Source organism: Struthio camelus, chromosome 10 (genome assembly GCF_040807025.1).
Source record: "Struthio camelus isolate bStrCam1 chromosome 10, bStrCam1.hap1, whole genome shotgun sequence".
Classification (NCBI taxonomy): Eukaryota; Metazoa; Chordata; class Aves; order Struthioniformes; family Struthionidae; genus Struthio; species Struthio camelus.
Window position 1 is genome coordinate 5611903 of NC_090951.1, and position 15349 is coordinate 5627251.

The 15349-nt window shown below is 43.3% G+C and overlaps 1 protein-coding gene across 2 annotated transcripts in view; it reads right to left on the bottom strand.

Annotated features, from left to right (window-relative positions):
• Positions 1–9952, bottom strand: part of CDH13 (cadherin 13) — a 505047-nt gene extending 495095 nt beyond the window's left edge. For both annotated transcript variants that reach the window (XM_009682913.2, XM_068956075.1), the window contains exon 1: positions 9790–9952. In XM_009682913.2, the coding sequence (XP_009681208.1) occupies positions 9790–9834 (45 nt within the window). In that variant the 5' untranslated portion in view covers positions 9835–9952. The remainder of the gene's footprint in view (positions 1–9789) is intronic.
• Between the last annotated feature and the right edge of the window lie 5397 nt (positions 9953–15349).

Here is a 15349-nt window from a genome sequence, read left to right on the forward strand (position 1 = left end):
ACATTTGCTTGCTTCACATCCCAGCTAGACCCCACAAATAGAGCATTCAGAAAAATCAGAAGTCAAGAACAAGTTGGAAAAAAGGTTTTGTTCAGGTTCAGCATGAGTTCTGGCAGAGAACCAGCTTTGTTTCTATTTTATCCAGACTCATTCAGTCATCCATAATCAATGCTTAGTTCCCACGCACAGAAGACAAGAAACAGATGCTACACTTGTATGCCTTTGACTCATGAAGGAATATAGCACTGAAAATAATGTTCTGGAGAAGCAAATATAAGATGATCCTCATCTCTGAGGGACATTACCAACTGGGGAGAGACAGCTGCTCCCCAGAGTCAGACATTAGCTTTTAATAGTCTGTGCAGGTCTACAAATTCTCATGTTTGGGGCTCTCCTCCTACAACCCACCACCAATTCCAAAAAGGAGTTCCAGCATTTAGGTGCACCTCACTAACAACAATGCTTTCTGACAGCAACATCAATTCCAGGAGCTCAACAGGGGACTGGAACAGCCACTACCAGGCAGCTCATCTACTAGCAGCGCAGCCTTTAGGTAGCCCTTCCTCCATCTCCTACACTCTGAGGGATGGGAAGAGTAGACTTGGTCTACTATTTATCAGTAGACTTGGTGGGGGAATACCGTGCTGTTGGGAGCAGGTCTTACATTGCAGTGCAAGTTATCTGACACCTCTCCCCTACCCAGGCATTGGAAGCATATCTGATTGTACATCACCTGCTGCTGTCTACACCATCTACTCTAGCCCCAGATGCTGCGAGTATATGGCACTGCCAGCCCCATCCTCCTCCTCAGTTCCAACAGACCCTTCTGCCAGCAGCCATTATACATACCTCAGTTATAAGCAAGTACACACCATTTTCCTTATACCCAAAGGAATTCTGTACAGTTACTGCTGACTTAAGTTTCTACTATATGGAAATAAAAACTGTTATCAGTTGAACAGTGTATGTAGTTCTTCAGCAAGTCATAGCTAGGTTCTTGAGAGTTCAGTAGAATTATTGAAAAATACAGGCACCAGTTTGATTGGCCTGAAAACTGAATTTCTTCTGCGCTTCCACCAATCAGGGTTAATCTTTGGGTAATACAACGAACTGTCACTACTGAATCAATATATAGCAGCAAAAATGACAGCAGCCTACATCATTACTCAATCAACATAATAGAACTAAAGTCATCAAAGAGGCACATGTTGGAGGCTGTCTCCCATTTCAGAATAATGTTCCTGTCGTAACTCAGCATTTATTTTAAGGAAGCAAGGATAAATCCATTACCATTTGCAAGGTGCTCAGATTATAATAGTTTTAGAAGCCGTGTAAACCTCCCAATATGTACACTGTAGAAATACACAAGGCATTTATACTAACCATCCTTCACCTAGCTAATGCAAAGCAGGGCAATGCACTCAATCCATGCCAGCTGAGGACCTGTTCCCCTGTCAATATGAGCAACAATAGTTTGCTGCTGCAAACTCAGAAAACTTCAGTTGAGATATGCAAGACCAGACGTCACTTCCATAAGATACAAGAGTCATACTTTATTGCCAGCATAGCAGGACATCCTTACCTCATTTCCTGGTAACACGCTGCTGTGAAATTATGATTTAAAAAGCTGCTGCTTTGCTAGATTGCAATAATCAGTACCACCACTGCACAGAATGCTACACTTCTGCATTGATAACCAAATTGCATAGACCCAACAATTAAGAGAAGACTACTGATGACATCTAAAACCTGGAGATTGTACTCTGCTTAATCATTTTTGAATGAGACCTTTTAATTAAAAAAAAGTAAAAAAAATAATGATTCCAAAAATGGAATCAAACATCAGTCCCTTATCCATTTCAGAACAGTATTGCAGATGGGTGCAAAAGGTGTACTACTTATGCCAGACTTCAACCACCATCCTTAAACCTTCATCTCACCAAGTAATATTTTCTACAATTATACCATTGTATATTAATGAAAGGTGGTCAAAAAACTTACCTAACTATTTCAGTATTTAGGTCAGGGCTTTATTTCAGTAGATTAATAAGACTATTGATATTCACAGGTTAAGATTTACCTAGAGTTCAGAGCCTCAGTTAGCTCAGTCAGGTCAATTACAAAAACAAGACATTCTGGAAAGAATAAAACCACCTGGACTGACAAATCCAGCCTTCAGGTAGCAGGCTAATAAAAATGCCCCATAGCACATACCAATTTTCATGCACTGTTCTATTTTAACTTCATTCTTGTTTACCTTTACCTGAAGTTTTTTGTTTTTCCCCTCTTTTGCACGTCACCTGGATAGGGATAGCAGATAATATCCATGACTTTCTGGCACTTGAGACCAATGATCTTATCTTGGCAGAAAGCCAGACTGAATGCATTTTAATTTGGCCAGAGTTACCTAACTATGCTAAGCTCCTCAAATCTGCAGCCGAGATAACCACTCCTACCACATGGAGCAGTTGGAGTTACTCAGCTTCCTCCGATAGAGCTGAGAAACAATGGGTTTTACTGGGAGGAAAGGCCCATCAGATTCAAACAGCTAATTCCATCTCCTTTCACTTAGATAGCGAAGTACCAGATGCTTTGGATTTCCTGCTTTGTCAACTATACAGCAGCTGTATGTTCAGCTCTCGTATTTTGATATAGCTGTTTGTTTGATAATGTGCAGTCCCTCAGGGAAAACAGAGGGCTGTCGCCAGAGACATGACTGCAAACACCTTATTTGGTGCTCAAAGCCAGCAAGTTTGTCAGGGAAAGATGGAAGATTTTGGGAAAACTGTTCCCAGGGTTTTGTTTGTTTCTCCAAGCCATTACTAATAGTTGGCTCAAAGCTGGAATGTGTCTATTGCACTTTAATGACCATCCTATACCAAGCAAATTAAAATAAGCTGGGGAACAGATAACTTTGTGATATTTTTCCCATCCTTGAACACTGTGTATATACAAGCTATGGATCACACTCCTAATTCATGGAAGTTGGGCTAGCTCCCTAGTGGATCTAAATGAATTTATAGCAGCTTAGACTTTGTCTATGTACTGTGACTACAGCAAAGGCCAGCAGCCTTTATTTTACTCTTAGGAGGTTCAGAAATCCCCTGCATTTGACTCTGCTCAGGAGTCTAAGACAGTTTGAACAGACTCTTCTTACAATTCCAAGTTATGCCAAGACACTGAAGAGAAATCGATGAAGAGTCTATAAAGTAGATGAGCCGATTATCAACACATTAAGTATGTTCTAACATGCTTTTTGCTCTATAGTGATCCAAACAAAACTCAATGTGCTAGCAAAGACTTTATGGACTGATCTGAAGCAGTATGAGAAGTTATCATTCCTCCTCTACCTCTGACACACATTTTGTTATTATCTATGAAGAGGACTACTGATACCATATATTAACAGCACTCCTTCAGCAGCGTTTCCAGCTCCCCTTGCTGACTTTGTGCTGGAGCAAATAGGAGGACTCACTTAACAAGGGAAAGAAGGGGATAACCTTCAAGAGCAAGCTTCAGCACACAAGTAGTAAGTAATAGCCGAGAACAACTTAACAGATATAGATGTTTGCAAGTGAGCATCTTTTACACTCTAAATTCAAGATTTAATCCTATAATTCGCTCCAACCTTGATACATTTTTCTTTGTATGCAGCCAGAAGAACAGTGCTATGACAGATTGATAGCCCTAGTAACTGTGGTTTTCAGCATTTTGAGTCCTTCTTACAGACAAGTACTGTGAGGTCCATCTGCCATGAGTGCTCATTTGCCAAAAAAACTTGCTTAAACTTTTGGAAATGCAGTTTGTCTGTATTCTTATTAGCCCATAAGATTCAAAAGTAGAAGAGTTACTTACTCTTCATAACATACCAGACTGCTAATTACCAATAAGAAATTAAATATTAGTTGTTGACAGCAAGAGAACAAAGCAGGTTAGTCTAAAGAGAGCTATTATTAGTTAAAAAACATCATCACAAGCACTGATAATTTTGGGAACAGCACCTTTATCAAGTGGAGTCCGAGAAAGCTTAGGCAATAAAAGCTGTTATAAATTGCATAGAACCGCTGATGAGTGCCCAGTTTCAAGGCTCCTCAAAACTTCCTTAAAAAACAAGGCCCCTTTAAGATACTATTTAGACACCCATAAATGGATGCTTATAGATATCAGAAGTTATTTAAACACCTTAATCAGCTTTTCCAAGTGGTTACAGATACTGAACTGCCATGTGCTGAAGAGATTCTTCCACACCTCACTCAATAGCGCGTGTTTATTTTAGTTTGTTCTTAGAACAGTTTTAACCAACTCCAAATTAAGTCTTAAATTCCTCTTTTTCTTTAGCCAGGAAAATTAACAGTGCAAAAATACTGGGTAAGGTATTAGGGGAAATGAGTTCCCTTCGCACAAAACAGTAAGGCTTTTCAAGAACCCCTTTGACAGAGAATACAAGCCATATAAGTCAACACTAACAAACAAGCAGCAGGGAAACCTGAGACCCTTGAACAACGAAGCCTTGGTTAACAAAGCAACAGACTTATTTTTCCACCCCTTTATTATTATTATTTAGGCATTTAATAGCCTACTGGTTTGTATACACTACCATGGCACTAGCTGCTGGACATGCAGAGTGACAGAAAAGCAGTCTCCCATCTGGCTGGCCCAGTCCAACCCATGATTAGAGTAAGGTGCAGGGCAACAATACAGCCGTCATCAAAAACCCACTAACTCCATCCAGAGTAAAAAGGGAAGAGCTCTAGCCCACCGTCTCCTAATTACAGTAAATACCTCTTCTCTTCCCATCTCTCCTCCCCAGTGAAGATGTGCTGATGGTCCTTTTGCTTACACAAAGGAAACTTTGCCGGCTATAACACTAGTGCCATATATGCTAGCACTAGTATCTATCAAAGCAGAATAGTGTTTTCCCTGGAACTAGTCAGACCACTCCATTAGCCTCATTTTTGCTTCACCTTCCCTCTTCCCCCCAAAGTCTTAAACTGGCCTAGGAACTCTCAAATCTCAGCCAAAATCCTCACACACAGGTACAATCCAGCAGCTGAAGATAAGAAATGTGACTACAGCTATGATGCAGGAAGAGTATAACTGAAACAGTTCTGCTATCCAGCTTGCCCTTACATATGGGAAAAACAGGAGAAGCCTACTTACCCAGTCATTAATAGGAAGAAAGTAAAAGGCAGAGCTTCACGTCTCTCTGAAGAGCCATCGCCATTGTTTCCACAGAGTTTAACGGTTCCTGTTACATTAGTCTATAAAGATGCCTTTTAGAAATACTTGTTTCTTAGCTAACAAGTCACCAAGAATCAAGTCAGCATCCCCCATGGTCAGCAGCACAAATATATTACATGTGACAAAATAAACTTCTTCAGTTTCCAGCCAACAGAAACAGAACCCACGGCCCAACACCTTGTCTGAGCTACCTCTTGACTAGAAGGATGCTGTTGCAAGTAGTAAACAAAGTGGTTTTAATTGCAATGCCATAACTCTAGCAGCATTTGCATGACCTGTTTCCACTCTTCTACTGTATCAAGTCACCTTTCCTTATCAGTAAGGAGTCTGGTCAGCTCCTGAGTAAGCACATCTTAAAGAGGTTAGAGTCATTGCCAGGAGTCATACTAATGCAGAGACCATACTTCCCTCCAAGGCAGCATTTGACAAACAGCATGGTATAGCACGACTGCTAGAACAGCTCTGTGTTTTGGGAGATACATCTTTTGACTGGGATATGCAAGAGGAAGGTCTTTTTAACTGCAGAGTCAAAAAAAAGATGGCCTGAAGCAGTCAGGATTAAGAGTGTTAGCAGGCTCACAAAACACTCACCAATACAAGTAATTCCACATAATAATTGGCAGTGGAGTTTAACTTTTTTTGAAAATGCTCAGATATAACACAAGATATGCAGAATTCTTTCTTCTGAAATAATAAAGCATCTTAAATAGAGCAAGACCTACAAGATACAGGAGGGAAATGTTTGATGAGAACTTGAACATAATCCTTTAATGTTATTTCAGCAAAGTAGGTGTGAGCAAGATTTTTCTTCCCCCCCCCCCCCCCCCCCCCTTGAAGCTGATAAATTTCTCTTGCTTTTTACATATTGGTGTTGACTTTCAAGCTGCACATGGAGCCCTCTTCTGGAGAAATTTGAAAAATAAAGGATAAGTTAAGAGTGCAGCAATGTGGGCTATGTATTTGGAAAACTGTTCCAGGACTAATTCTCTGCTCACTATATCGACAAACTTGCAAAAAATCTGTAGTTTTTTCCTGATCCATTTAGTCATACCCAGTGGAACTTGAGCTATTAGAGCTATCAAACAATGATTTTTCTTCAACTTGTACACTTTACTCACAGATTGTTAGATTCATCTGTCTGCATCAAATGCGTTAATACAGAAAAGCAGTCCTTTGAACAACTTCTGTTTTAGAACAGATAAATACTTCTATATATAAACTTTAGAAAATATCCTTTAGGGAAAGTTGGAAAATCCCCTGTTTGATTTTAAAACTCTGTAGGTATTTACTACTAACTGCATATTTTATAGTTAACTGTGCAACTCGAACTACCAGATTACACTCAGCTTTTATTGTCAAGTTTAGATCAATGAATATAATATAGATATGATTATCTTACAGATATGCTTTGCAGTTTTAAAGGCGATTATGAATTAAAGGGTTCCTTGAAACATCTTTCAGCTGCTCCAGTTAAAATAACATTCAATTTTCCCCTCAGTGGAAATGGCACAATCAGTAGCAGGGTAGATTAAACCTTTGTAGGAGAGGGGAAAAAAAAACATTTATCACCCACCTGTTTAATACAACCTTCATCAACAAAGCAGCTCATAAAGTGGGTTTGTGTGATGAGCTTCCCATTAACATCTTCCTCCTTTTAATGCCTCAAAGGGAGGCTTTTCCATATTTAACAAACTCAATCAAATTAAATGCAGACCAAGAAAATAAGGCAATATACCAGTTTTATAAATGACCTTTTAAGTAAAAAGGAGACTAGTTTTTACCAGTTCATGTTCTCCTGAGCCCAGTAATTTTCTCAGACTTTTTCTAGACTGCAAACTTTGCCATCGTTATTTTGAAACGGAGATCTTCCTTTCCTCTACTTCCACAGAAAATATTACATTACTGGATTGCTATTGTTCAGAAGTCATTTTATCGAAATTGAGCTTTGCTAGTTCCACTAGCACTGTACTATGGGAGCCATTATTGCTACTGCTGACAGAGGGAAAACAACAACAACAACTTACGAAAAAATCCTAGCAAAATGTGTTACAACCACTACACTGCCAGATGGCTGCACTTGTTTAATATGTTGTTTCTCACATTCTTCTGTTTACTTTTCCTGTCACATGGAAGCTGTGCATGTGCTGTGTCAAAGAAAAGCTGAAGAGCATATAATATTTCTCTTTTCTTCTTCCCTGACATGCCATCACCTGTAATTCATACCCTAACATGTCAGCATCCAGCCATATCGTTCCCAAAAAACAGATTTGTATATCCTTCCTCAGTACAAGTCACATTCATTTCGTAATGAATTAGCTGATATATATCACGTTGAAGTTAAACTAAGGGATGTGTAAAATCACCATGTAGAGGCATTGCCAAATAAAGCTACATAGGCTAATGAAGAAGGTGGAGCACAAATTGAACGCTTCAATACAGAGCTATATTAAAGCACTACAAGCTCCTCTCAAACCAGCAAGTCAGAGCTTAAACTCTGAACTACTGCTGCAAGTTAAGAATAAAGTACACCTTGCAATTTTACAAGGTGCTATACACCTGATCCTGGAAAAAAATGAAAGTAATTACCAATTTTACAACAACAGAAGCTACATGGCTTAATAGGCCTTGGAAATCTGTTCTTCACCGTCAGAAACACACTGCTTTTCCAGTGAGGGGCTGCTAAAGAAAGTCTTAACTCAAGCCAATTAATTCAGTACAGCGTGCTAGAAGGAACGGGCAAAAAGAACTTGAACTCATGGAGAAAAACCAACCAAACCGCAGCGCAGAGGGCAGGTTTCAAGCCTGAGGTCGAGGGCACCAGGGTGGCCTAGCCGCAGGCTGCCTCCAAGGCACTCGCTGCACCCAGCTGCCTGTCCTGGCAGCCCCAGCCCACGCTCGGGTCTCAGCCCACTTTCACAGCTTCTCCTCCCAGCACCTTCCGGGCATTCCCAGCCTGCTGAAGCTGTCCGTCCTCACCAGGAATAGCAGCATTCCCGCTCGCTGGAGCTGGCCTCGGCGGACACCTGGCTCACAGCCCACCAGAGAGCCCTCCTGCACCGTCTGCCAGCTTCAGCCCAAGCCGCTGGGGAGGCCCTGCGAGAAACCCTGCATGCAGCCCCAGCACACACTGCTCTGGCACCTCAACCACATTCTTCACCGGCGTGTTCAGGCACTTGCACCTGTGACCCCAAGCAGCTTCACTCACTCTGGCTAAGCAAGGACTCGGATCCCCAACATAATCTCATTTATTACACTCCCTGAAGCGGGGCTGTAAGTCCGAGCCACCCACACACCTCTGGGCTCACTCACATGAGCCTCCAGTCACCATCTCCCATTGCCCCATAACTTCAGCCATCCAGGGGCATGCTTTCACTCCTCATCCGGCTGAGCTAGCACCCAAACATCCTAGCTTTGATCTGCAGCATTTTATGTGCTCAGCTCATCCAGCTGCCTCCTACTTACAGGCTCTTGGCATGTCTCCCTTCAGCAGTAAAGCTCTCCCAATACCATTTTCTCCTTACCATGCCGTTTTGAAAAAGCAGACTAAATTCTTTCTGGAGACTGCAGTCACACGAACACAAGCGCACAGGCTCAGCATCCCAAGTTAGTTCGGCACTAACACCTACCAACCCCCTAAGGGTTAACAAAAGCGCTCAATCCCAAGTGAAAGACGAATTAACTTTTATCTCTAACTCAGGGCACAGGATGCTGGTCACTAAATGCAAGAGTTTACAGGGCTCTTAAGGCAGAAAAGGAGATGCGTTTATGCTGGACAACAACAAAGGATCCTCGAACCTCCCAGGGCGCGTTCAAAAAGTGAGCCCCATAATAGTAGCGGGAGGGAAAGAGCAACGAGGAGGAATTGAGAAGTCCGAGCCCAGCGAGTCCCTTCCCTTGACTGACAGCAGCAGCAGCTTTAGCAGCTCCGTGATTTTAAGGCTGGCTGTTTTTTCCTCTGCTTTCTGGCAGAGGGGGATCTATTACATTTAATAAGAGAAAGGCTACATAGCAAGTCACTAACAGAGTATTACACATCTATCAAGAGAGCGCACAGGGACGGGAACCTTTTGCAAGGTCTGATTTTATTCCCCCTCCCCATTCCTCCCCTCCTTTTTTTTTTAAAAAAGAAAAAGCAATAAATAATGTGAGCCTCCTATAACAACCTATAAGCCTACTACCCGGCAAAAGCCACAGAGGAAAAAAGGCAAATCAAAGTTGCAGCATTTGATATGCCAGAAAAATATTGCTGCTGCAGCTGCTGCCGAGACACTTGAAAGATTCCCCCAACCACCCTCCTTGAGAGGGGAAAAGGAAAAAAAAAAATACTACATAACCCACAGCAAATTTGTTTTAATTGTAAAGCAGGGAGCTATGAGATTCTATGTTCCTAGCAACTAGCTTATAGCAGAGATCTTGCATCTTTCAACAGTAATTCAAGCAATGCATAATTACTAAGAAATCAGACCTGAATTACAAATACTTCCAAACCCAAACACACCAGAGAAGGAAGATAAAAGAAAGCAAAGAAAAAACACACACATTTCTTACCTGGGACAGTAGAAAGGACAGAGTAAGTTGAGTTTTGTGCTGCATTTTGCCAGACTAGAAGGTACCAGAGGCTTTTTCATTCATGCACTCGGCTGCACTGAGCATATTTTCACTGTGAAACAGCCTTTGAGAAGAGACTCTGCCTTGAGAGCCAGCCAACTTCCCAAATAGATCAGCAGCATCATCACTAAAGCATTGGATAGAGTCTGATGACCAGAACCAATGGCTTTACAAGGATGATTTCTTCACAAAGCATCCCCATTTTGCATCACACATATTGGGCAAGCACCTCTCACAAACACAGCACCTTAGAACGCATTTTGCTTTGGTGTATTTGTGCATTTAGTTTCAGTTTAACAAATCATGCCTTACAGCTTTTAATAGTATTTTCCCTTTCAGAGAATGGAATTACACAGAGAGAAATAAGAGCAGCTCTGAGCACCAGTGCAAAGAGATTCTCTTTATTAAAATGTTAATAAGGTGTGTTTTATTTTTCAATAAATCAAAAAAGTGACCACTGCAGTTTTAGTTACTTCCAAGCCTTAGGAGAACAGCACAGTAGAAATCCTGTGCAGCAGAAATACAGGTTATATTTTGTTTCTTCCCCCCTCCCCCCAAAAAGTCTCACAAATCACAACAAAGACAGATCAATTCTAGCCTGCAGAAAAAAATCCATCATAAGGCAATAGATTTTATTAACTGCTCAGGTAATGGCAGAAATGGCTTTTGATTCAATGAACTTGAATCTAGGACAAAGTTTCCAAGGTGCATGCCCTTTAGTTACAAGAACTTCTCTTCTCTAGAGGAAGGGACCCGATGTTTCGGAGATCTGCTTTCTCTAGATCAGTTATGTTATAACCAGACAAGTAATATCTGGCAGATGGACCATCTATTACAAATGAAGTCCCCCCCCTCCCATCTGCATTTCCAGCTCCACCTCTCCAGCCACTCCCCATTATCACAACAGTCCAGTCCTTTTTTGACATGCCTTCTTGCAGTCACCATATTTAGCAGTATCCTTCCCCCATATTCAGTAGGTTCACGAGTTTCCTCGGCTCTGGCAACTGTCAGATATCCCTTGCTGGCTACTCTGGCAGAGCTGCTGCCCCTGCCCCCGCGCAAGGGGAGCTGAGCGGAGGGGCAGGGAGGGGAAGGCAGGTAGACAGATGGGAAGGGGGATGCGCTCCAAGGAGCTGCCAACCACTTTGAGTTCCTCAGCATCAGCAGGAGCTTCCTGCCGTGAATAATGTTATTTGATAGCTTTCCCAACCCCTGCTAGTCTCCTGCTCTCAGCTCGTGTTTTCCCTATACTTATAGACTGGTCAAAAAAGCAAAGAAAAAACACTATCCTTCCAGCTTTCAGCAACAGCTCTGCTCCAGGACCTTAATCAGGCATGAGGATGAATTAATACTCAGGACAGACCAGCATTTAAACCAAACCCAGTAGGGACTACCAGTAGCAGTTATAATGGTCTCCATAAACTGCAAAAGATTCACCACACATCTAACAAAACAACAAAAAAAGGCAAGTAGGTTGCTTGCCTCTTTTATCCTCTCTCTCAGGCAGGGGGCCAGCTTACAAAGATAAGAGTTATAACAAATCTTACAGATCTGTATGCTAAAAATAGCAAGTGACCATCTCCCACCCCTCCTTCAAGGTCCAGGTTTTCCACCAACTGCAAATCCCAGCCTCGAGGGAAGCTCCCCAGCAGCTTAGGGAGGAGAACATGGCAGAGAGGAGCCTATACAAGGCAGAGTGTGCAAAGGGACAGCATGAGCCATACCACAGCACAGGTGGTCTTAATATTAGAGTACTGTGTTTGGATCATCTCCTAAACCCCACAAACTGATGCTGATGAGCAGAGCAAGTTTTCAGACTAATCAGAAGTAGGTGGTGGCAGAGAGAAACAAAAGCATATCTACAGGCTGTTTCACAGGAAAAAGACTAATACAAAAATATAAACAACAATAAGAACAAGCTATGGCAAAGGGGGTGAGCAGATGGTTTGCTTCAAGACAATGCCTGCAGTAACATGAGATGGGGGCTGTTATCAGCCATGAAGTCCAGCACAAGCCATGCTCACCTACAACTTGTTCTCTTGAGGAAGGGTCACACCAGGAGCACCCCAGCCATGAGAGGCCACTCTGGAAGGAGCAGCGCAACAAAGCCCCCAGGGCCCATGAGCAGGGAGCAGCACACCTGAGCTCCTGCCCACACTGCAGATGGTATTACACAGCCCTGATGGGGGACACTTGGCCACAGGGAGGCCTGTGGCAGGCCAGCATACCACATCCATGCCCCAGGCAAGCAGTTCACCCTATACACAGGGCACTGAAGTGTTTTAGGCCCAACAAGCCCAAAACTCAGGCCTTTGTGGCCAAACCACTGCAGGGAGCCTCATGCGACAGCCCTCCAGCCCCCAGCAACACCAAAGCACCTTCATGGTAGCAAACCAGGTAACTCACCCACATCCAACCTCTGCATCCTCCCAGCAGGTCCACCATCCACAGCCCAGGGCCTGGGCCCCACAGCTGCTTCTTATTGCCCTGGGAGGGACAATTAGCAGCACCTGCAGTGTTAATTAGCACTCTCTGGAGTTAACCCTTCACAGGCCACTGCTTCGCATGGGCTGGGCCTGCCTTGCTGCAGGTGGCTCCCTGGGCCAGCTGGGGCCCTTCCTGCCCACTCTGTGGAGCCCGGGGCCTCACTGGGTGTGTGGGCAGGTACCTGAAGACGGTGGTGAGGAGAGCTCAGCCTCTCACAGCCAAGCTACCCTGGGGCTTTGCAGGTGGCAGGCTGAGGGGTGGCTGCTTCCTCGAGGCATGGGCCATGGGAGGAGGCTCAAGCCCTAGAAGTATCTCTGAGGAACAGCCATGGGGCAGGCAGGCTCCCGGCCATGCTGGAGAAGGGCTGATCTCCTCCTGCTGAAGCCATGCTGCTGCCCGAAGGAAAGTGAGGCTTGCAGGGCCTGGAGCAACCCTGACAAAAAATGGTGCAGTGGTTATGGCACACTCAGAGGAGAGGGGCCAGGCCTTTACTTTTAGAGTAAGTTTTTTTGTTTTTTGGTTTTTTTAAACCTACTGATGTGAAATGCATAGTATATTTAGGTAAGAACTGAGGGCTGGCTGGGGCTCTGAACAAAGCTCCTGCGAGGTCCTCCTTGAGGTGCCCAAGACCTTTTTGGGAGCCTGAGTTAACTGCTTTGTGTAGCATGCTCTGCAGCCTTTAGGTGCATGATGCCTTCATTTCGCTTATAAACCCTCAGACAGTTTGACTCTTCAGGTCACTTCTCTCTACATGACCTACTATGGCAAGAGAGGCCAACATCAAGGCTCTAAACACTATTAACGCATCAGGTGCTTTCACAGATAGACCAGTGAGTGTATCTGGGTGCAACAGTATGCCTTTATGCTGCCAGAGATATCTTCTGACCTTCTGAAGATTTGTCCTGACTGTTTTATAAAGGCTGAGGATTAGCTGCCATGAATCTACTGGAAGAGCAAGGAAAGTTTAATTTCACATTAAAGCGAGCCACGTGAGTCCCTCTCTTCTGCATATCCACACGCCCCTGCCATGGTACTGGCAGTCAATGTGCCCCTCGCTGCCACGTAGCACTGCGGTTTCTCAGTGACTCCTTCAAACCCGGACAGAGCTGTAGCCGTGGGCAGCAACCAGGAGTGCGCGACCTGGAGTGGCATGTCTTTAACCAGGACAGATAGGACAAAAAAATGCACAACGCCTGTATAAGAGTATAATACAGTCCAAGATGACTCAAAAGTTTCCCATCCTTATCAGAGCAGTGTCTGCCCCTAAGGAGAGGCATAGCTGAATTTCTTCTAGGGCAGATGGGCCAAGTATGCACTGGAATAGGAATTCTGGCAAGCAGACTAGTTCAAAGAGTAAGCTTAGCTGCAGCGTTTGTCCTTACCCCTTATTTGGAAACAACAGGCTGCTTAGTGTTTTCTGGGATCTCACTGTGTTTACTCCAAGAACTGCCAGAGAACAGAAGAAAGCAAGCCTGACCTGCTGTGCCATCAGGTTTGGCAAGTTACCATCCTGCTACACCCCAGCAGAGCCACCACCAGTTCCTGAGGCCAAAAGGCTGTAGGAAGTGTTTGTGGTTAGAGCTGAAGCCGTAGCGGGAGTGAAATCCGATCTTCCTGCCTGGGGTCCTCTAGCGGGAGGAAACAACACAACTGGCTGCAATTAGGTTTTATTCTGGAGGGTAGAGACTCAGAGGACTGCAGTGGAGTTAGATTAGTGAAGAGTTAAAGCATGTGTTTCCAAGCACTGTGGTTTTGTGCTTGGCAGTTCTGCCAAAATAGGTTTAGGTAGGGATTCTCTGTCTTAATGGAGCTGAAGTGTCCTGGAAAAGGCTTCACAAAAACACCAAGAGAAGAGTTTTGCAGCTTGAAAGTAAGCCCGCAGGTTTTCATTACGTACCCAACCCAGTACCTCCACAACACCTCAAAATCTGATCACTGTTTCTTATACAAGGGGTTATTGGCGAGAGAAAGTTTGGCATTAATGCAGCTTTCTCTAAAACCTGTGAGAGGTTCTTTTCTTCCAGATGGTTGCTGAATGCTTTGTCTACTAGAGTTTCCCTTCATGCCAGCACAAACTCTAGGACAGTAAACGAGTTTTGTTTTCGTACTTGCTAACAGGCAAGTCACAGGCAACTAGAACAGACTGATACTTCAATGAAAAGAAGTAGGGTGTGTTTGATAATCAAGACAGGACTGAAAACTGAGTGCGTGGTGAGTCAAGCAGGAATTTTACATTTTAGAAAAGTCCTTAAAGAAACCATCACACCCTTTTCATCTCCAAAAAGAAAAATAACCCCCTGCTTATCCTAACCATAGGAGCCATTTTTTCAACTCCTAAAACAAAAAGCCATATTGCTGTTTGTTTCTGCATCCTCGAGCCCTTTAAGCACTAACAAAATGCACATTTTACTTCTAAAATTGAGCTACTATAAAGCATTGAGTAGCAATTCACAATGCTGTACTCTAATGCTGTAGTTTTAGAGTACTAGAGCATTATTACTTATGGCAGTTATATGCCTGTATGTGCCTATATATGTTTTTTTTCCTCCTAGAACCAAAATTTAGTAGTAAGTACTACCTGAACTGCTACTTAACCAGCTGATACATTAGTAATCAATATCTGTTAGTAAAATACCTAACACAGCTGATAAGGAATGCCCACACATTTCTGTACTTCCTGCAACTACTGCCAATTATTACTATTTACTTTGGAATATGGTTATATACCCCAAACCCTTCAACTTAGCACCCTGCAGGCTTCTCTTTCTTTACTCTATCCTAGGCCAAAAAAAAAAAATTTTTTTTGAACTGAATTTTGTTTTAAATAAACAAAGAAACAACTATCCTAATCCTTATTCAGCCAGAAGCAAGCCGTTCTGTAATTCACATTTCATCTGAAGTAAGCTGGGGAAGGGGTGAGAAGAGCCCTGGTTTGTGATGGGTGGGCTGCTCCACAGGGTCTACTTCATCCCCTTCTCTCAGCTGGCCCCTGTGTGGAAGGAACTCCTGCTCC